General features: G+C 29.5%; 2 protein-coding genes and 1 long non-coding RNA gene across 4 annotated transcripts in view; 1 reads left to right on the top strand and 2 right to left on the bottom strand.

Annotated features, from left to right (window-relative positions):
* The window catches only part of Eip74EF (Ecdysone-induced protein E74), a 300,923-nt gene that overhangs the window by 39,580 nt on the left and 238,160 nt on the right, over window positions 1-23,183 (top strand). For both annotated transcript variants that reach the window (XM_088185117.1, XM_088185115.1), the window contains exon 2: window positions 20,276-20,330. The gene's annotated coding sequence lies outside the window, so the exon portion shown is untranslated. The remainder of the gene's footprint in view (window positions 1-20,275; window positions 20,331-23,183) is intronic.
* LOC148236158 (uncharacterized) overlaps window positions 1-23,183 on the bottom strand; it is a 502,848-nt gene that overhangs the window by 394,408 nt on the left and 85,257 nt on the right. The gene's annotated exons all lie outside the window — the stretch shown is intronic.
* Window positions 20,332-23,183, bottom strand: part of Lsm11 (U6 snRNA-associated Sm-like protein LSm11) — a 31,556-nt gene continuing 28,704 nt past the window's right edge. The window contains exons 3-4 of the mRNA XM_088185134.1: window positions 22,152-22,293; window positions 20,332-20,608 (exon numbers count right to left, since the gene is read on the bottom strand). Of these exons, the coding sequence (XP_088041260.1) occupies window positions 20,439-20,608; window positions 22,152-22,293 (312 nt within the window). The 3' untranslated portion in view covers window positions 20,332-20,438. The remainder of the gene's footprint in view (window positions 20,609-22,151; window positions 22,294-23,183) is intronic.

Genomic DNA, 23,183 nt, shown 5'->3' with positions numbered 1-23,183 from the left:
CATAATTTTGACATAGTGTTGTAAAAAGTATCAAAATAATGCTAAATTTAGGCGAATTTAATAATTTTATTTTAAGTTTTTTATATATATTTATGTACATGTATGATACGTGGTATATATTTTACACGCTTTTCATTTTCTCGTTATTTATATTAATCTTTATAAAATGGTTTAAATATAATGTAGACTTGAAGCGCCCAAAGCCTAAAATAAATATCGTTTAACGTCAAACTGAAAAAGTATTGAACTCTATTAAGCTTTGAAAGCTCCTCCCAATCTGGGGTTAATGTCCACGCGATGCTTGGTTCTTTGACCCCAGGGTTAAAAAAGGCTCACAACAAGGGTGGGAGCCGATTAAACAGCGTGAGAATCTTTGCAAATCTCCGAAAACAAATCACCATGGATACATCTGAAACATCCGGCAAGGGATGAGGATTTCACCGACAAAAAAACAAGCAAACACATCGTATCAAAAACCTCAATTTATGCAAAGCATTGTACACCATTATTAGATAATAAAATCGATATTTACATTGCGTGCTTTGAAAATTACTATTGTACGTTGATCCCGTATTGTTTGGCATGCGATTTTCGCATACGTTCAACGTTTGCATTTTCGTGTCAATAAACTTGATTGCGTTGTTAATGCGATGATTATCTATTCAATTTCGGAAAATAACCGACGTTATAAATATGACTAAAAACATAGCAAAGACAAAGAAAACGCCGCTTCATTTGGACATCTGCCAATTTAACGTAGCAACGAGGTCAATATGGCAGACGAAGAGGGATCTTTTGAATTTTTTTTTTCTATAATGTATCTATTTTTATATGCACCATAAAATGGATGTTATATTTATTAATGGCAGTACAAAATTAAACATAAATATATATATTTATATAAAATTTAATGTATAGCTATATATACACGCTTTAACCGATCTTAATCAAATTTTGCACACCTCAATGAAAATAACCTAAGAGCACTCTCAAGTTTGCATATAGTTTTTAAAACATTATATAATATATGATATGCCTTGGTTTAGTCAAATTAATATTATGTATTACTCATATAACTAATGGTTCAGCGTGTTACAGCTTCTTTAACTTGCTATGCTGAATCTCATTCCTATCAAATATTTACACGTTTAAGAATCGCTTAACTGTAAAGAAATGTATAGTATCGGTTTAAAAATGTGAAAAAATTACAGGATATTAGATACACCGCTTTTTAGCTAAATTCAATCGTGAGTTTCAAGTTTCGATTTTTAGCTTTTCGTCTTTCGTGATTCGTTCGATCAAGAGGCTCAACTCTTTCGCGGAAGGTGAAAGTCAATTCAGGCTTTATTGCGGTCTGAGATCTATTATTGTGATTAGCGATCGCGTTTCCACAATGCCATTCCGATTGTCGACTGCCATTCAAATCGAGGAGGCACGAGAACAAGAAGGGACAGTAATTTTCATTTTCCAATCGGCCACCGCCATTGATTACTTCCGACTGCTTAATATGCATCGTCTTTAATAATAATCGACGACGACAATGTGTCTCCGTTTGTGCATGACGGTTCGATCACGGTCGCACTCGTTTCAAGTTGGACGGTGACTCATTTTTAACGCAATTATGGCGACCTTAGACTTTGTTAATGTTCTTTATACTCATAAGATTGTCATTTAAAAAAATATTCGTAGCGATTTCTATTCATTCGTAATCATTGTATCTATATTTACAGTATTATCTAAAGTATGTACCATTTAAATAGACAATATTTTTATCTCACAAACAAACTTAATAGAGAAAAAGGGACTGTCAAAGTTTTTTGTATATCGATATTTGATTACATATTTATTCTTTAAATGTAAAAAAGAAAGACTATGATAGACAAATATACTCGATTAATTCAATTTATTTTTGAGGAGTACCGCCGTACATGTACGGCGGTACTCCTCAGAGGTACTCCTTGAGACCCCCCAGATAGTTATTTACATATTACAAAAAATATTATAATTATATAATATCTTTTCTATTTTTAATTAATAAATGATTTCTATAAAAATAAAAAAATACGAAATAAATTAACATAATAAAATATATTTTAGAAAAATATTGCAAGCCTTTGTATTGATATAAAAAATCCACAAAAGCTGAATAATACATTTAAGAACACGTTATTATCATGCGTTGAACAATATTTTTATACACTGTAGATATTTTTTCATAAACTGCGCGGCGAGAAATTTTTAAATTTTTTATTTTATAAAATTTATATTTTCCGGAATTTATCCTCAAAATTAATAAAACTATCGATTTTTTATACATATATGATATTTCCTATTAGCCTTAGTAGCTCATTATCAGGGAAGTTAGACTTAGCTCAATTTTAATATTCATCCGCGAGATCAGGAAAATCTAGGGAAACATAATATGTGATGATCGATCAGAATTTAAATTATATAATATATAATATTTCTGATCTCCCAAACACGATATAAATTGAAAAACGCAAAGGTTCATATTTGATTTGAACCCAGATCTTTCAGGTATTAGTTATAGACAATACCACTGGTCTTTCATGTTGGAAAAAATGTAAAAATTTTAATGTTTTGTTGATTGATTATTCGATTATATAGCTTACCTGTTTGCAGCTTATATAATAGATTTGATGAAAATATGAGAGTGATAGTTTGTTAATTAGCCTAAACAAGCTAGTACAGCATCTCACATTATATTTAGTCAGATATCCTGTATATTATAATGGAATCCTTGAAATATTAAAAAAATATATCTACTACTGAATCAATTCCTTTGTGTGTAGTATTTGACATAGATTATCGAGATCCAGTGATATTAACGGGATGCCATATTTTTTTTTGGAAAAAAAGTTTCACTAACGATTTTTATTTATTAAATAAACAGGTTTCCCCAATGCGTCATAACGGCATAACTACACATATATTCATATACATACATACTACTATATACTGTATTAAAAAATATTGTGTAAAATTAAATTTAAAAAATATGTGCAGCATCCCACTTGAAATCGTAGTTCAACTCTGAAAAAATTGAACGCAATTGCAACTAATTTGAAATGATTATATGCATATAAGTAAAACGAATTTAGTGTTTAGTTTAGACTGCTAAAACAATTATCAGTTTTCAAGTAAAAAATAAGATGATAGTCATAAGTTAGAAAAAATTGCAAAATTTAGAAGCTAATCATTGTTTTTTAATGCAGTTTTTAATTTATTTTATACACATAAGACTCGTATTTTAATTATGATGGGAAAAGTTGTGTGGCACTTAAATTGATAGTAATAATAAAGCAGATTTTACTCCACAAATACAGTTCTACGTTTATTACACAGTTAGTATTTCCAATTATAGATAGATTAATTGGGCAGCATTGTCTCGTGATGTGAAGTCCCGCAATTTTGCATTTGAATCATAGAAAAAAATAATGTAAAAAACTTTTTTGTGAAAAACATAGGTATATATTAATTTATTAAAAATTAATTATAAATATTTTCTTATATATTTATTTAATAAATATTTTAAATATTCAGGTCAAAATAAGATTTTAAAAATATTAAAGCATTTAACGATGAATCGTATAGTATATGTCTTATTTTCTTGTTATACCTGCCGTAGAAAATATTTGTGCGCTATTTGTTGAAGTAGGCTTTTTTGAAAGCATTGATTTATATTACAGATTTAAATGAGAGTCCGAGTTTCAGTTGATTTCAAGATCTATAGTATCTATTGTTTTTAACCGTTGGAATATTTTGGTGGTGTAATAATTCTTTAATCGACATTATGACAATACAATCAGTGCTTTCTTCTTTTTCGATTATTTCGATACCCGAACTTTCTACACCGGAAAAAAGTTGTCTCAATAATTCTTGACCATATTTTATACATAATTTTTTGAGACAACTTGAAAAACAGTTTTATTTGATAGCATAAGTAGTTTTGTAACAAATAAATAAAACCAATGAGCCGCATATTTCTATTTTAAGTTTCAGAACTAAAAACGTTTCTTACGAGTCATTTTCAACTCCGCTTGCTACCTGCTTGTATACCATGATGGTTATTTGGATGTTTTTGATTATCTCGATTGTTTTAAAAACATTAAATGTACGAAATTTATATAGATTTTACAAATCTCGATTTTCAGGTTAATTTTTTTAAAATACATGAGACTATACAGCAAAAAACTGTAAAATTGTCTTGACACAGAATACAGAATAATATTGACTAGGATTCTCAATTATTAGTAATTTTTAACTATTCGAATATTGAATACAAAATAAATGAAGTATTGGAATATTCAAATATATTTTTTATAATTTTTTCTCTTATATTAATTTATTTAACCAATTAGTGCAAAAAAATAAATAATTGCCTGTAAAATAATATTTAATTAAAATATAATTATTGATTAATAATAATTATTTTAATCACTATCATAGTTGTTATATTTTTTTAATTTTGTAAAACATCATTACAAAATGAAGGGCGGAATAGCGTAGTCTCAGACCATAACTCTAATGTCACGGGTTCGAGCCCCAGCAGCGGCACTCGAATTTTTATTTAAAAAAATGCGCTATTATTAAAAAAATAATTGGCCCCAACTGCAGTGACATATGTTGATTATAGATTGTATAGTACATAATACTTTATAATCAATAATATAGATGTCACCGATTCCCAGATTTTCAGTCTATTGGTTAATACTTATTTGTAGGTATTCATTATGTCCGATTGATTCACTCAGTTGGTACAGATTTACCCCTTTGTAACGCTTTGGGCTTACGCCTTTCAGGTTAAAACAGAAAATTTAATTTAGATATATAAGATTTATTTAGATATACTGTGAGGGCGTTAAAATGAAAATGCTTAATTTATTATTTTACATACTTTTGATCAGGGACGTCATTTCAGTTTTTTCCGGGGTGTAGCAAACTAAGCTGGTTTGTAAATATATATATAAAATTACAAACCCTCTTTATGTTAAGAATCGTCCATGTTTATTTATTGCGTATACTCTATTTACGTTAACACAGTCAACTCGAGAGCTATCCATTTGATCATTATTCATAATTAAGATTAGTTCTAAAGCACACGATACGAATATACGTTCGATATATTTATCATTAATCCTATTTATATTTTGAACAAATTTACAGAAATTAAAATCATTACTATATTTTTATATTTATAAATCAATCAAAGAGTAATGATAAATATATTGAAAGCTAATAGTAGGGGCGTATACCGAAACTTGCCATCTCTTTCTCAATTATCAATAATGATGAAATGGATAGCTCTAGAACTGACTGCATTAACGCAACTATAGTATAGATTATATATCCTCAATGTTGCTACATTTTAAAAATGCATCGCAGACATAAAGTTTTTCAGTAAAATCAAATATGTTTTAATTTAAAAGACAATTTTTCAAGGAAAATTCTAGTATTTTCAGTGTATGTTTTTTACATAAAATAATAAGATGCAGTGAATTTTATTCTAATTCAAATACAAATATTTTTTGAGAGGTGTCACTATTTTAACAAATGATTAATGGCAAAATTTATAATCTCAATATTTTTTATAAAATTAATATAAAATATTTTTGGTATGTTTCTAAATTTCATACTCTTTAATTTATTGATATTTTTTCTATAGAAATCATTTACATTAAATCATATTATATTACATATATATGTAATTATATAACTATCTGAGAGGCGTACTTAAAATCAGTGAAAGATCGACCACCGTACATGTACGGCGATACCGCTCGAAGGGTTAAAAAAAAGTAGATTTTACCCGTCCCGTAGATTACGATCAACGAAGGTAGGGACTACCTGATCTGTCGGTTGAGTGTTAAGAATAGATGAATATTCAGATCATATTTCAGTTTAAGAATGCCTTTGGCGATTCATTTAGGTTAGTGACTTATCTAAGCAAACTAATTACGGTCAACTTCAAATAACATTTTGTATACAACTTTTTACGTCAGATCGACCAAAAAGCTCTAGTGCCCGCTCTTTGACCTATTCTGTCACATGTTCCTCCACATCGTCAACAAGCCAAGACAATGCATGTAGCTCGTGCCTCGGCTCATGACGGTCGGCCATTAGCACAGGGGAAATTTCTCTCGGCTCGGCGACCGTCACGCTCCGGCCAGCGCGAAAGTGAACGGCACAATGGTGGAAAACGAAGAAACAAAACGCACTCAGAGAGAAAGACGAAAGAAAGAAAGAAAGAAAAAACACCGACGTCACGATAAAACGCGTCGTCGCGAACAATAAGCTCTCGTCGAGGTGATTGGCATCGCGGGCTACCGCGGCACCTCACTCGGCTCTCCTTCTAATGACCTAACACCCATAATAGAGCTCATTGTGCACACGTAACCGACCGTAATACGAGACGAATGTACACTGCACATGCATATTTCTGCAAACGTGCGTGTGGGTTTATTTGGAGCTTTGGTGAATGGGTGCTTAGTCACTTTCGAATCTCTCAGGTCTTCATTTGTACGTAGCCTCAAAGGTTTAAAAACTTTATAGAGAAGTCGGCACGCAAAGAATGAGAAGCTCTTCTTTTATTTGTATTTATATCGTGCCAGTAGAAAAAGAGGGGTAAATAAATACGATAATGACAAATGTCGATGTAAAGGTTGATTTTTTAGGTAAAGAACTTTAAAATGAAATAAAACACATAAAAATCGTGGTAATTTGTTTGTATTTTAGTTGGGTTTTATTAAAACGCGTAAGTTAGGTTTTGGTTTGACAGCAAACGGACGTTTCGCAACTGTTGAATTGAGTTTCATAGACATTTTAGAGCAGCATATAATTTCACTAGCGCCTATCGGTTAAATTAAATTTGTCTAGTAGAAATATATATCTACTGGCGAAAATCTATTTGGACTTCACTAGTGAAAATATAACTTTACTGAAAAATACACATTCACTGTAACATTTATACATCGCATGTAAATAAATAATGATAATGTATGTAAATGTATATATGTATATTACTACATATGGAAAAATTGAAATTATATAATTTTACTGGTACTTGCCTGATAAATTATATTTTCACTATTAAAAATATATATCTACTGGTGAAAATGTATTCTGATATGATTTCACTGAAATGACATATTTTTAAAAAAAAATTCGGGTTATTTTTTTAATTTTCTCTGATGGATAACCCGAGAACTTCTGGTTTAGGAACGATTTCATTAAGATTCGTAGAATTTAATTAAATGACATGCATTTTTGTACCCAAATTCAAGTAGGCAAATACGTCTCTGAAAGTAGTTCGGTCCAGATTTTTCTCTGTAGAAAATAAATGTAATACATCATTGAGCAACAACTGCGAGTTCAACAAACCTGAACTATCATAGTCTAGGTTAGAAGATAACCACGTACCCTAAGGTCGATCAAGATTACAGCCAGCTTGTAATCACTGGTCTGGTTTGTTAGAATCTGCAAGGATAGTATGTTTGCTTCATATATTGTTGAGATTTAATTCAAATGTTTTCAAGTATGTCTTAGTTGTTTATTAAGTTGTTTTGATATTTGTATAACACATATAATTTTATTTTATAATGTTTTCTTTGATGCTCACCGTGCTCTTATGTGGGTACTCAGTGTTGCTAAAAAGTTACAAATTTCTTTAGTCTTTTGTTCTCTTTGCATTTCGAACATTCATTCGTATGACCGCGCGGGTCCATCGATCTTTATTTTATCTGGCGGAGTGCCTTGCACGCTGTCATCTCGTTCTTTTTACTCAAGTTATCGAATTGAAAAGTTTTACTCGAGACCAATTGCAGTTATTGTCCGTTGCACTCAGTGGTGCCAAAAAAACAATAATATCATAGTAATGAAATTTAGTGAAAATCTGTATCAAATCTTCGTATAATCATGAATCATCTCGGAGCATAACCTTATAAATAGCGATTGCCAAATGTACTTTGATATTTATAAAATAATCTAACTTTAGCAAAATAATCTTGAGCAACAATAATAATAAAAAACCAAAGCAAATGAACATTTTAATATACTCTAAAATTGGAATCAAATATGATTTTTCGATGGTTAGTGATTGTGTGAAAAAGAGACTGGAAAATTCTGTTGTAAAATGGTATTCAACATTTGTATAGTTTTCTTTCTAATATTTCGTTCTTTAGATAATCAAAAACTATTAATTCATCACAATCGCACATGCTGCATAATTTTATAGGACGCTGAGAAATAAAGCTAGATAGCATTAAATATTATTACTTCAAAATTTATTCAGTGTATATAGTAAAATATTTATATAACTTATTTCTCGAAAATTCTCATAAAATGTTTTTTTGTTGAATATTAAATTTATAAGAATATTTTAAAATAGTTAGCTCTAACGTTCAATAACGCTGCAATTTTAAAGGCACGTAAGTCCGAAAAATTCACCGCTGCATTTAGAGCAGGTAGTGATAAAAGGGACAAGGATTATCGATTAACACTCTGAAAAAGTTTTATGGCCGACTCTAGGAATTACCGTTAGTTAAACATATTATAAGAATTTGCAATAAATCAATAATGTAATATTATGTATGTACTCCTATGTTTAAATATAGTGTTTTACCATTATTCGCGTTTGTTTATGTTTTAATTTTCAACTTTTGCATAATATAATTTACATGCATACGTATTGATTCAAATTGTAGTTAAATAAGGACGTCATTTAAGATATTTTCAGGGGGGGGGGGGCAAAAGTTGGCTAGTCAGTGGTTCCCCCTTTTTATTGCTTTTGACGTAAATTTGAAAAGTGATAATTGTTTTTGCACCCTACTATTGACCAAAATTCGGTTTGAATACACTTTAACCAATACTCTATATCAAAAGTCCGTAGTAATATCAGTAAGGATAGCTATCATATTTTTTAAATTATATCAATATAATTATATCATTAATATTATATCCAAATACCGTCTTTTCCCGGTTATTTTTCGAGTTAGTTTAGTTTGTATTTTGAACTCGACCTAATAAAAGTTCTAAAAGTAATTATTGTTTTAGAACTTTCATTAGGTCAAGTCCAAAATAGGTTATACGTAAAAATTGGATTTGGGTTTGAATAGAAAATGGACGTTTCACAACTCTCATATTGAGTTTTATATACATTATAGAGCAGCATTGAATTTTACTAGCGCTTATAATTTAAATTATATTTTCGCTAGTGGAAATATATATCTACTGGTGAAAATGTATTTGATCTTCACTATTAAACATATAACTTCACGGAAAAATACACATTTACTGTAAAATCTATACATCGCATGTACATAAAAAATGATGAGTAAGTAAAAGTAAGTGTTACTACATATAAAAAGTTGAAATCAAATATTTGTACTAGAACCTGCCAGATAAATTATATTTTCACTGGTAAAAAAATATATGTACCTGTGAAAATGTATTCCAATATAATTTCACTGAAAATACATATTTGTGGGATAGATTTTCTTTGAGAGATAACCCGATAATTTCTGATTTAGAATCAGGAATGTCATTTCAATTTTTTTTAAAGGGAGGAGACAAAAGTTAACCAGTTAGTGATCATTTTTTTAAAAATAAAATTATTTAGATTAATAGTACTTCATTAAATGACGCATTTTTGCCAAAATTCAAGTGGGAGGGGCAAATGTCCACACCTGCCCTCCCTCCTCCCATATGGCCTCCCTGTCTTTTGAACGTTTTTTGTTATGTTGGCTTATCTTATAAATGTATATTTATTCAAAGTCAAACTGAATGCTATATTGCTGTAATATGTATATTGTTGTTTGTTTGTATTGAATTTTGCAACAGTCGAAACATTTTATTTGAAGATGGAGTAACTATTGTCGTCATCAACTTTTTTTTAATAATAAACAAGCAGGGCAAATTTCGGCTTAAAATAAATGAGTACGGATTTGAAAAAAACCTAAATACCGGTAGTAGCGAAGGTCAATTTTTGCCCCAATAGCGGTATTTCATACCCAAACTGTATATTACATATTTTTTTCATATATCCAAACTTATTGAGAATTCTTAAGATATTTAGATTAATTTCTCGAGAAATCACCACTCAAATCAGAGAAAGATTCACTTCTATATTATTTAAATGTTTAAGATCGATGAAATCAAGATTTGATAAGAACGATTAACTCCTTTTTTACATACGATAATTTTGAATAGCGTCTAGTTATCGTTGTAATATACGCATTGAAAATAACAGCAGCTGCTTCCACGTGACAATGCACCGGCTCAGATCGTATCACGCGAAATTCTTTAGATCTGATCACATTATATTTTTTATGTTTCTTAAAGTCCTAAAGAAACGTGTTCTATTCGGTTTTAAAATATAAATATAAATAATGTATAATAATACTTTCGGCATGATCCATTGATAGTTTTATGGGTTTGATGCTTTTAAAAATTGACATTTTTATGTTCTGGAAGAAAGGTCTTTTTCTGGTAAAAGTGAAAGAGCAGATTCGCTCCTCGGCAAGAGCGGGAAAGAAAACTGTGCGTTCGTTTTTCGCCCGAGTCAAGGAAGGTCCTTCAACCCGTGCCACGTTCAAGAGCTCCGGACCTAGTTTCGTTCCGCATACAAACGTAACCCACACATACTGTGAATCTGATCTTTTTTTAAATCTCTCTTTCAACCGTCCGTCCTATTATTCGTCTCGTCTTTCTTTTGTTTTCTTTTTTATGAGTATATTTTCACTCAGTTTTGCACGGAATAATGTGAGCGCATGTAAGTTCTCGAGGAGCGAATGTACCCCGCACGTACACACCTGACTCGCGATGTTGCCAATTTACAATCTGAGTCTTTGACCTGCCACCACCTCAGATTTCATATACTCAGATTTTGAAAAATATTTCAATTTTTGACAGCTGTTATTTAAGATCACGTAAAAATATATGATCATCCACCGCAATTAGTCAAAAGGGCGAGAGACTAGAAATTGCCTAAACAATAGTTTTTATGATGAGTTGTAAGACACAATTTTTCTGGATTAAATTTAGAAAACTGCAAAATAAACCATTTTTTCAAATTATCACAGAGCAACGCGAAACGTTTTAAAATAAATCGTTACACTCATATACAATGCGTTAGCCATAGTAAAAGTATCGATTTTTCTGAAAAAATATTGATCAAACAAGCTCACATTGATGAGCTCCATGTAGCCAACAAACTATTCGTAAAAATTAAACATCAATAAGTCAGCAAGACCGCAAATATTTAACGCAAAATAATAATGTCTTCTTGATATAAAACTCCGTGAAATGCTGTGAACGTTGAGAAAAGAAAGAGCCATTTAACCTGAATTGAATAACTTCAGTATTTGTAAAAAGGCGCTTTTATATGAAACAAGCAATCTATAGTAAACAGTCGAAATGATCTGTCTTTTAGTATTATTTTATGCTTATCTCAAAACAGATATGCATCATGTTTGTTTTATATTTCATCTTAATTGAAACGAGAGGTGGTGCAAGCATGAAGATGTTCATTTGATTTATGATTTTATTATTGGTTAGTTAGCTATATTTTAATTGATACATTCCGTAAAATTTTTAGATGTTATTTTCAAAAGAAAGTAACAATAACCTATTAAATTAAGTTCTTATATAACGTTTACATTTCATTTTTGTGTTTTAATTACTTTAAAACTAAATTTTTGATATGGGACGGAATAGAGTAGCTCGTAACATCTCAGACTAGTAACTCTAAAGTTGCGGGATCGAGCCTCGACAGCGGCACTCGAATTTTTATTTAAAAAAAATTCGCTATTATTAAAAAACCGGCCCCATCTGCAGTGACAGCTATTGTATCTCGTTCGTTAAACTCTGACTTAACTAATGGTATTTGAAAGTCTTGCCACTAATATTTTACGTTAAAATGGCTTCTACCTCTTAAAATATTTCAGTGACACCTAAATTATACTAATATAAATACATATTTACTTTTAATTTATAATTTTTTTTCCATTTTAAAAAATTAATTTCATTAATACGTTATTTTTATAAAAAGTGAATACATAAATCCTATTTCACCGAAAAATATTCTAACCCTTTGACCGCGGATGACACCTATATAAGTCATCAAGAAAATCGCCAGTATGCATTGGGCACCATGAGGTGTCATGATCATGAACCTATGAGCCTTATAATATGTTTTTTTTGTTTAATTTAAGGTTAAAAAACACTTTATTATATTGATATAATATTTAAATAACTTATAGCATACATAGATGCTACTCCACATATCAGAAAAGTGCGAAATAACGTTCAAAAATACCAGCGGCAGTTAATGGGTTAAGGACATAAAATCGATTGTAAAATATGGTTTTTAAAATTAGACCATACGTTTTAAGGTATCTATTTTTCATTATTATAATTACTGACTGATTTAGATGTAGTTTTAGAATCAATTGTAAATTCTGTATATTAAAAATGTATATTAACCCAGATATGCCCAAGAAATTTTGTTCTCTTAAAATTTCATTTATAAATAAAAAACAGTGGCACCCGTTTAGTGACCTACCCATGGGACAGTAGGCATATCTGGGTTAATACATTAAATACAGAGTGACTTTAACTTCAGGCAAATTTTAATTTCATGCAAAAAACCACACGTTCAACTACGTATTTAATATGGCACTAATATCATATTAACTAAAATATTCTTTGGTCTCTAAGGAAACACATTTCGAACCCCTTTGCCATCTCTTGGCCTATTTACGCACATTCATGAAACTCTAACTTATTTAGGAGTCTTCTGAAGTTTTGCCTTTAATATTTAGTCTTGAAATAATCTCTACCTATTTATAATAGGTCAGTGACTCCATATTTTTTAAGCACAATTTTATTGCTACTCGATACACAGTTTGACGTTAACTGAGTTTACCATCACGAAAACAAAAAACAATCATTAAAAATTTACATTTTGAAAAGTTGACTAATAAAAAAGTATGATTGTTTTTGTCCTATTTATCGCAAGTCTATTTTTATTAATGTTTCTCAAAACTACGTTTATGACAGTTAACATCTTTCTTTATTTAACTGATTGCCTCGAAATGTTTACTTTACCAAAACATCTAATTTATTACTTTTATATACTCACTAGTCAAAATATAATTTTGGCGTGCGCATGATATCTTATATGTAGTACATACTTTTTTAAATGTTTTTTTATATCCTATTAGTGTTATATAAATATCTTAATTAACTCGATTAATATGTGCGTTTTTTACTGACGAAATTAAATCATGCTGATCGAACATTGAATAATGTGACATTGAAAACATGTACATTTTTAATCTTTGTGATTGATCGTTCAGCATTTATTCCGGGTAATTGGTCGAATGGCTCTTGAACGACTGATTTAATAAATAATAATTATAGATAAACGCGTATTATTAACTGCAGGTAATTTATTGATTAGTGAGCTTACAAATGACTATTTATAAAAAAAGCTTCCATTGATTTTTATATATACATACATATTCCAGGCAAGATAATATCACGTCTTGAATCTCAATGAAAATTTTTTACAAGTTAATTAAGTTGCCCGGCGCACCAGAAAGAGAGTGATCTAACTGAAAAAACGTGAAATTATTATATTTTAAATATTAAATTTACTATTTTAATGGTTTAATGAATAAAAAAATGAATATTAATTAATAAATAATTTTAATGAATTAATAGCCAAAACAAAAAAAAAGTACGTCATGTTCGATCGAATGCCACGGTTCTCTTTTTTAATTATGATGGTATTTCCATTACGAATTCATAATACCAGGTCATACGATCAATAAGGAGTATTTACATTTTTGCCTTCTAATTCAGGAATTTTTGGGCAAAAACTACACCATTATGGCTATTTTTCCAGTTCTCGTACATTAAGATGACATTGAAAGGACGACGTTTTGCAACCATAGTAGAGATAAAAGCTGAAGACTAAATCAAATGTTTTTTTCGATTGAAAAATACATTAGTCTTATTAGTATTTAATATTATTACTTTTAAAGTAATATTAAAAATAATTACTTTTTGATAAACATTTATTAGGATACTTTTCGAATTTTAAGTATTGTGGTATAAAAATATGGTACATTGCTGAGTTCGTCCTTAATATTCTAAGCGCCTCATGAGTGCATCGATATTGTACCGCGCAGTAAGAAATACTATGAAATCTTTTGTCAGTTTTCGCATAAAATATTACAAAGTCCGTCGCCTGCCACTTTGTGATTAGTGACGGCACTTATTAGTGGATCAAGTCTCTTAACACAGTACGCCATCAGTGCATAACAAAAAAGTGCACTGGCGCCGAATCAGATGACTGCGTGACGTCACGCGTATAGGCAGATAAGAAAGAGAAGAAGACGGCGAGAGAAGATCCTCGCGCCGCGTCACGTGACTCGTCTGGTTTGAATGAAGTAATAATACGGCTAGGGGTAATAATGCCGTTACCCCGCCGCGCGAGCGGTCGCAGGGCGCCGACCCCGTGACGTCACAGAGCCGTGACGCGCCTCCTGAAATAGACGTCAGCAACTCCTGATGCTGATGCTGCTGCTGCTGACTCACTCGCTCGGACTGCATGCGCCAGCGAAGCGATCGGACCGTATCGCTTACACACACATGGGCATGACAGACAACACGACGATGCTGATGACTGGTGACTTTTCTTGGCCTGATCTGCGGATAAGACAGGAATCAGGATACTACATAATCTTTTCGTCGTATATTTTAAATGTCTCGACTCTAGACATATGAGTTTAATATAAGAAATTATTTAAATATAATAGTTTTTAGCTGTCTCTATATTTAGATAATTCAAAGGCGATAAAAAAAAATTAAATCTGAGTCCGAAAGTTAAGCTACAACGCTAGAGGAGGCAGTTGTAGAAACACGCTACCTCATCATGGGTCATAAAGTGCCTTGAGTAAGTTAAGGCAAATTATTCGCATGGCGTACTGCCGTCGTCTTTCGGACAACGGGGAATATTATTATCAGATAATTTTGCAAAAGTCTACTACATTTAATTTTTATTTTACTCATATCCATAAAATATTCTCACTACACCATAAATCTAACAACAAAGCTTTATTTTATACAAAAAAATACTATTTATGAGTAAAACATTAAACAAATATGCGTTGCGCGGTTTAATGCAACTCTTACTTTTAAAAAATAAATAAAAATCTTCATAATTCTTGACATTATCTCAACCCTTCAACCCTTAAATAACTAAATAGTGTATAAATATATATATTATTATATTTAAATAGGGTGGGAGAAAATTTATAAAAATATTACTCCCGTACGAAATTACATATAATTTAAGAAAATTGAGAATATTTTCATATTTACAAACCGGCAAATTAATTTAAAATAAAATACATATTAAATTAAAATACAATATAAAAAATGCATCTATTGACATATAAAATGCAAAATATCTTAAACACCTGATATTAAAATATTACTATATAACCATCTTATTTATAATTTTTAGAATTATGAATTAATTTAATCCTACAAAATATACATATTCAATATTAATATCGAAATTGTTATTAAAGTAAAAAAATATTGTTTTCCAAGTAAATATGTACTTTCGAAAGCAACTAGAAGAGTGACATTATTTTTTTATAATTTTAACAATTTTTATTCTTAATAGCAAATAATATTTTTTGTCATACTTTTTACTTGAATACGCATTTCAGATTATATTATACAATTTAAAAATATACATAAATACAAATTTGAAATGTAAAATAAATAATCATTATAATGAATGGATAATTTACATAAAATATAAATATATATTTGTCAAAACTATTTAATGAAGTAGTTTCCTTAATTGAACTATAAAATTTGCATAAACGGTAAAAAATTAATCATATAAAATTACTACTAGTATAAATCGATTGGTGATTTCCAATTTCTTAAACATTAATTTATTATCGTTTAATACATAATTCTGCAAAATTCATTCGTTTTATTTTATTTTGGGCAAGTTATAGTTCAATAAAAATAATTCCTTTATTAGATATTACATTTCAAACTTGTATTTATGGATATTTTTATATAATAGTAAAATATAATCTCGAATGTATTATACATCAAGTAAAAGTATTGACAGGAAGAAGTATTATAAAAAAACTGTGAAGATTATAAAGAAAATAATGTTTCTTTTCCAGTTTCTTTCGAAAGTTCATCGTTACTTAGAAAACAATATTTTTTTACTTTAATAACAATTAAGATATTAATATAGAATATCTTTTATAATCTCAATATGTAGCATTAAAGTAATTCATAATTACAATAACGATAAATAGGATTGTTATTGATTATATATAATGTGTATTTTATTTTGAATTAATTTATTTATAATTATTTATATATTTAAATATAGATTTACTTGTTTATTCAACTGTAGTTCGATTTAATTTAATTTGTATTTATCATATTATATCTTAAAATGTTTGTTCTTTTGTTTTTTTATTTATATTATATATTTAGTATTTATCTACGTACAGATTAACGTACAAATTAATTATTTACACACGTAGCTTTTGAATGTAAATATGTGTAATTAGTTTCAAAATAATATTTTTTAAACGGTAAATATGAAAACATTCTTAATTCTTTAAAATTATATGTAATTTCGTACGAGAGCAATATTTTTATAAATTCGCTCCCACCCTATCCTTCCGTGAAGGTCACAGAATCAAAAATAACATTTGTAAAACACTGCGGATCATTCCTCGTATTTTCAAAAAGGAAATGGTTGTTTATAAGTTTAACCTATCAAATGTTGACGCTCAGTGAATTTCATTCGTTTAAAATGTTGGTAAAACACCAAAAAATAGTCCACTTTTTATCTACAGAAACACGAAAGCTAGAAAAATACCCACTATCCGAACAGGGGGTCGACTGGACCCCAAAGTGTTATTACCGAGCCGTGGATTCAACACATTTAACCACTTAAAACGCCAGCGACTCACCGGTGAGTTCCTTGTTAATTATATTTTTGAACAAATTATCTTTTTAAAACATGTTAACCAATTATTTACATTTTTTTAAATGATTAAATATTATTGTACTAGCTAGATTTATCAGTAAACCAAGTATTTTATATTTATTTTTAGAAAGAAGTATTGACGCGTGAAGAGAAATAACAGGTGACTCACTAAAAAGTTGCTGGCGTTTAAATGGTTAAATCCAACTTGATTGACAGCAATAAAAATTAATGACAACGATTTTCAAATTGTAAAAAAGGTAGGCTAATATTTAAAAAAAATCAATAAACATTAAAAATTGTCACGTCTATTTAACTATTAAGCTGCTATACTTTTTATATTTATTTTAAGTAAAAAACTTATAATATTATATTATTTAAAGAAATCCTACCTTACTGCTGTCCGGCAAATCTAAAAAGTAAATTTTTTTATAAGGAAAAAAAAGTTCAGTTGATTTTTTATAACTATGACTCAACAATCTTAGTTATTACAAATTGCGAATATACCAAAATATTTTGTGCCATACATATCTTTCTATTCTAAAATATACCCAAAAATAGCGAGAGACATATTTTAACACAAATAACGATTATATATGTCCAGAATCAAGTGTTTAAATACAATACTTCATAAAATATTAGTAAGTAAAAACATGAAAAAACGACGGAATAGCGTAGTCCGTAACGTATCAGACTAGTAACTTTGAAGTTGCGGGTTCGAGCCTCAGCAGCGGCTCTCGAATTTTTATTTATAAAAAATACGCTATAGCTGCAGTGACATCTATTGGTTATAAATTATATTACACATAATAATTTATAATTATTAATATAGATGTCACCGATTCCCAGACTTTCAGTCCGGTGGTCAATCTAACTGACTCACTCAGTTAGAACAGATTCACCCCGTTGTAACGCATTGGGCTTAAACTTGTCAGGTTATAAAGGAAGATTTAATAAAAAAAATATATTTAATTTTCCAGGAAAATATGAAGAACAAAAGACAATAACGTGTTAACTTTAATCCGCGAGCTACCACAGTATATTGTATCGTCATTTTCTGTATCTTTAAGCTTGTTTTTATTTTTGAGATGTTTTTAAAAAAATACTCCTAAATATTATCTTTTAAACAACATTTCTTTAGTTTTATGCTTTTTTGCAGATTTACTCCGTTGTAACAAATTGGGCTTACGTCTGTCAGGTTACAACGTAAGATTAAATATAATAAAATAAAATAAAAAATAGCGTACTAACGTACCCTTCCCCCCTTTTTCCGGGCTTAGTTATTAGCTTATATTAATAAAAATCAAGCATACAATTTAGAAATCACTAAGTTAAAGTCACACGCAAAATATATATTTCTGATAATTATAAATTTTAGAATTTTTTAATTTTCCGTTGAAACTTGACAAGCGTGAGCCCAATGCGTTACAACGGGGTAAACATAATCAACACCTACAATTAAGTGGTGAAAGACCAGACTTAAAAACTATGTAAATCAGTGGTATTTAATTTAATAATTTAAACTATAATTACGGCTTACAAATAACATGCTATATTGATTTACAGATGGGGTCGGTTTTTAATAATAAAATTATCAGTCCTCACCTCAGAGACTACGCTATTTTAGCCTTTATTTATGCCAGCTAGTGAATCACTGACAGTTAAGACTCTAATCCTAATATTCGAATAACGAATATAATCCCTCGTTTTTTAAATATTTGTCTAACTATTCGTATTTTGAATCTATAGGAACACCAAATACCGAATAACTCTAAAAACACTAAGTGTTTGTATATTACAACAACGCAGGTAGTCATCTATTCGATGTATCGCTGTATTAGCTATAGTGCAATCATGCCTTTTTTGTTCTGCAAATTAATTTATTATTCTTATGTTATCTATAAAATCAAAATAACAGGAAAAAAACACTTTCTAATGGCAGAAATTACAGAAATTAATTATGCTGCTGTGGACTATTCAATGTATTGATTTTATTATCTGATTTAAAGTTTAACATAAATAGTATTGATACTTATTATTGCTTTTCATAACATATAAATAAGTCTGTATGAACCTGTATTTTTCGATTCTTCGTAACTTTACGAATAGATTCGATTATTTTTTCGTTCACTACTGAATATTAGAATAGTTAAAAATAATTAATATTTTGAAACTCTACTGTCAGTCTCTAGTAGCATTGCTCATAAACGTCTGACAAGTAATAATTTTTTTACTGAGCAACAGATGTGGATTACCATAAAGATAAAATAACTCTAATTTTAACCGTATTTATGTATCGCTGATTTGACAAAATAATATTGGATTGTTGTTAATAGTTTATTACAGAACATTCTAAATAGGATCAGCCAAAAGCTGGTAAAATACATAGTATTGACACGTGTCGTTGTTTTTGTGTTTTGAATGTATCAGGTGTCACTGTCGCGATATTGTTGATTGTGTCATATTTGTTTATATTAAATATGTAGATATATTTATTAAATTTGTTGAAATACTAGACAGACGTTTCGTATCATTGTTTGTTGTTTACCGAATCAGGTTCTTGATTAAATATAGGTACCATTTTTAATAGTAGTCCGATTACAAAGTATGAAGTATAATTTTTCTAAAACATTTTATAGATTAATCGGAATGCATATAATTTGTTTTTAAGCTATTACTTATTGTAAATACATAAATATAATTATTATTTATCGTTATCAACATTAGTCGACTATAAACAATACTGTCATAATCAAAATTAAATAACATTGCACAAAATAATAATTATACCATCGATAGGCAGAAACTGGGTCACAGGGATTAATAAGCACATGCTTGTGCGATCTCGTCACTTACTCATCTAGCATGGTTTAATTATTACACATATCGTTATTCATCTGGGCCTACCCTAACAATGGACTTATTAAACCGGCTTAGCACCATTTGTACACCGTTTTCGCAAGAATTATAACAAAACAAAAACAAACAAAAAACAAATTTGTATACATGTGTTTTACGATGATGAAACCAGTTTTTCGCTGTGGCATTTTCGCCAATCCGTCGATTTACTTTCACGCGGTCGGTTGTATAACCGGTAACCGGGAGAAAATACTAACGCATACATGTGCCAAACGCGGTTAGAGAACAACAGATAAGGTCATTGATGCTCTTCGTTATCAAATCGCTATAATCTGTATTATTTTTATTTTTCAGTTCGTATCGAGAGAGTCCGTCCAATACATCAGAGGGACGGAGTACAACGAAAAAGGTTTTTTTTTTTATTATTACTCTAAATTTATTTTAAAAATATACAAATATAATACAATCACGTCCTTAATGTTCGATCGATAGTCTATAAATTATTTATCAGATCTTATCATGTGGATTCCAATATGTTTATGAGCACGACGTGCTCTCCTCGCATCAGCAATTGAGGCACGTGCTTCTCGCACCTTTCCACGCCTTTGCCGGCTGGTGTCACTTGAACTTTTGGCACCTTTGCCAATATCTCGGGCTTTATTGTAGATTCCTTCAGGAAGAGGTGTTCTAATGACAAACATAAAACAATATTAAAAAATAGTCTATCTTAACTATATTTTACAACCGCTTGACGCTTAAAGCTAACATATGATTATTAGTATAAATAGATTACTATCTATAAAAAGTCTAATTCTAAGTTTAGTTACAGTTCTCCTGCTGCCTTGAATTATTTCAGGGCTCTCTATGTTTGACTTTTCATAGATTTAATCGAATTCTTAGCTATTATAGAATTATATGAAGCGTTTCTTGAGTATGTTCATCTGCTTTAATAGATATTGAATCAACAGGTAAACCATAATTTGTTGTTTGCAATTATTAAAATATTTCAAGAAATGTAAATGGCTCAAACTGACCAAAATACTGGAAAAACCCCTATTACACAAAAATGCTTATTAAAATTTACTTAATCAATGCTGGAAAATGAGCCAAGTAAATGAAAATTTAGAGTTTTAATATCTATTCGGTTGATTGGGTTAAAAAAGTAACGTAGCTACTTAACACATTGAATACCGTGTACAGTAAAATATATAATGCTGGGTTTTTATTTTATACATATATTATATTTTGTATGAGTTATAGCTCATTATTATTTGTTCGATAGATCATACTCAATAGCTCGATTTGAATCAATCATCATGATATTCATCCGCGAGATTAGGAAAATCTAAGAAAACCTAATCTGTAATGATCCATTGGAATTATAATTATATAAATATTACTAAAATTCAAATACACAAAGGTTCATAAGGAATTCGAACCCAAGTCTTTCAGATATAAGCCACAGACTATTGAATAATGTGTGCAAAAAATGAGCGTTTTGTCATTTTAACTTCATAAAAAACCGCGTATTTACTGTAACATATTTATTTATCCTTTTATATTTTTACTAAAAAAAATTAGTAGAGCCAGACATAATATCATATTATACTTTATGTCTCTAGCTATTTTTTTACAACTTACATCCCGTCACCATTTGTCTACCATCTTACGCACATCTATCCCTAACATATCTTAAAGCTTTTCAGAAATTTTGCCGCTAATATTTAACCTGCTTATAGTTGTTCAGTAGCATTTATTTTTATTTCATTAGTAAGCGATTCGTAGTTTAACGTTTATTAATTCTATTACTGTCAAAGCAAAAAAAGTGTGTTCTGATAACGCAAAAACCTATTTATTATACTAATTATCAATACAAAGACATGAGATTTATTATGATTAAGTATGTATATCATATTCTTATTAATCTATCGATTTATTTAGCAGGTGAAAAATTCAAAATAGAATAAAATCTTCCCGAATAACAAATATAAATATATAAAGCAACTTATGTTAAAAGTAGCATAATTTGCAAAAATAACTATGAACATATTTCTGAAAATATCTTCTTTTTTATTTTTCGTTTTACCATACATTAAATAATTCACAATGAGGCAAATAATAGTTGGAATGTTTTAAAGCAAAAATGCGTTGACGAATCTGACACGAAAAGAACATATTATAGAACTATTTGTAAGTGTGTTTATATCGAAAATCGTGTTAAAAAACTTACCAATGTTGGGTATAACTTTATTCTTTCTCCTCCTGGTCCAAACTTCAATGACGTCCGAAAGACCCAAATTCCATTGCTTGTCGAAAGCTTGCACAAACCCTATACAATAGCCCCTAATTCCGCTCTCTTTTCGGGTGATTACCTGGAAAAAGAAAGGATAAAAACGTTAAAAAAAGTTGTCTTATCTCAGATCGCCTTTTTAGGCGGCGGCGTCTGCTAAAAGGCCATTGTTTGAAAAAGGAATCCTTTCACTACAATTTAACACAATGATGTAACAATAATTATTACATTGGAGCGTTAAAAAGTACCCTTTAAAACATCGACGTTTCATAGAAATAATAAAGATACGAAATCGTGCTTTTGACACAAATTACGTATCTGTGTTTACGACCATCGCAAAAAAAGTAAACACAAGGTCAGCGTTTATTTTACTATATAAAAGTATTGGATTATTTATTGCTTTATTTAAACGTAGTTTATCGTATAGGTCATACTGTGACACAAATAGCTAGTTATAGGTAAAGCGAGTAAATAATTAATAGATAATAGAATGCGCTCGAAAATATCGGTATCTATGCAGTAGAATTATGTTATAGTTCCAATTGACGTAATCGCATAAATTCTTATCATCCCTTAACGCTAACCTTTTTAACCTTTTGGTGCATGTGTCAAGGTGTGAGCGAAAAATACTAATAATGGTTATATAAATGTATATGTAATACTGGAAAGTTATTTTAACCTTGGTGCGAAAATAACGTCACGTTAAAAGGATATTTATGGCAGGAACTAATTGCTTTCTTGAGATTACTATTGCTAAATTTTTACCTGCATTTGTATTACATTTTATGTTCTTTTTTATTTTTATAGCAATATTATTTATTATATCTGTGATATGTATGTTTGTTATATTACATATAAATATTCCAATATTAATTTATTAATCGTAGTTGCAATAACTAATAGTATTAACGGCTTTATACTAATTCGACATTTCGTCGTTATAAAGATAAGTAAAAATTAATAGTATTTGCA

This window comes from Plectrocnemia conspersa, unplaced genomic scaffold (assembly GCF_051122295.1).
Source record: "Plectrocnemia conspersa isolate PC_06_02 unplaced genomic scaffold, ASM5112229v1 ptg000004l, whole genome shotgun sequence".
Taxonomy (NCBI): Eukaryota; Metazoa; Arthropoda; class Insecta; order Trichoptera; family Polycentropodidae; genus Plectrocnemia; species Plectrocnemia conspersa.
This window is presented reverse-complemented; position numbering and strand designations above follow the sequence as displayed.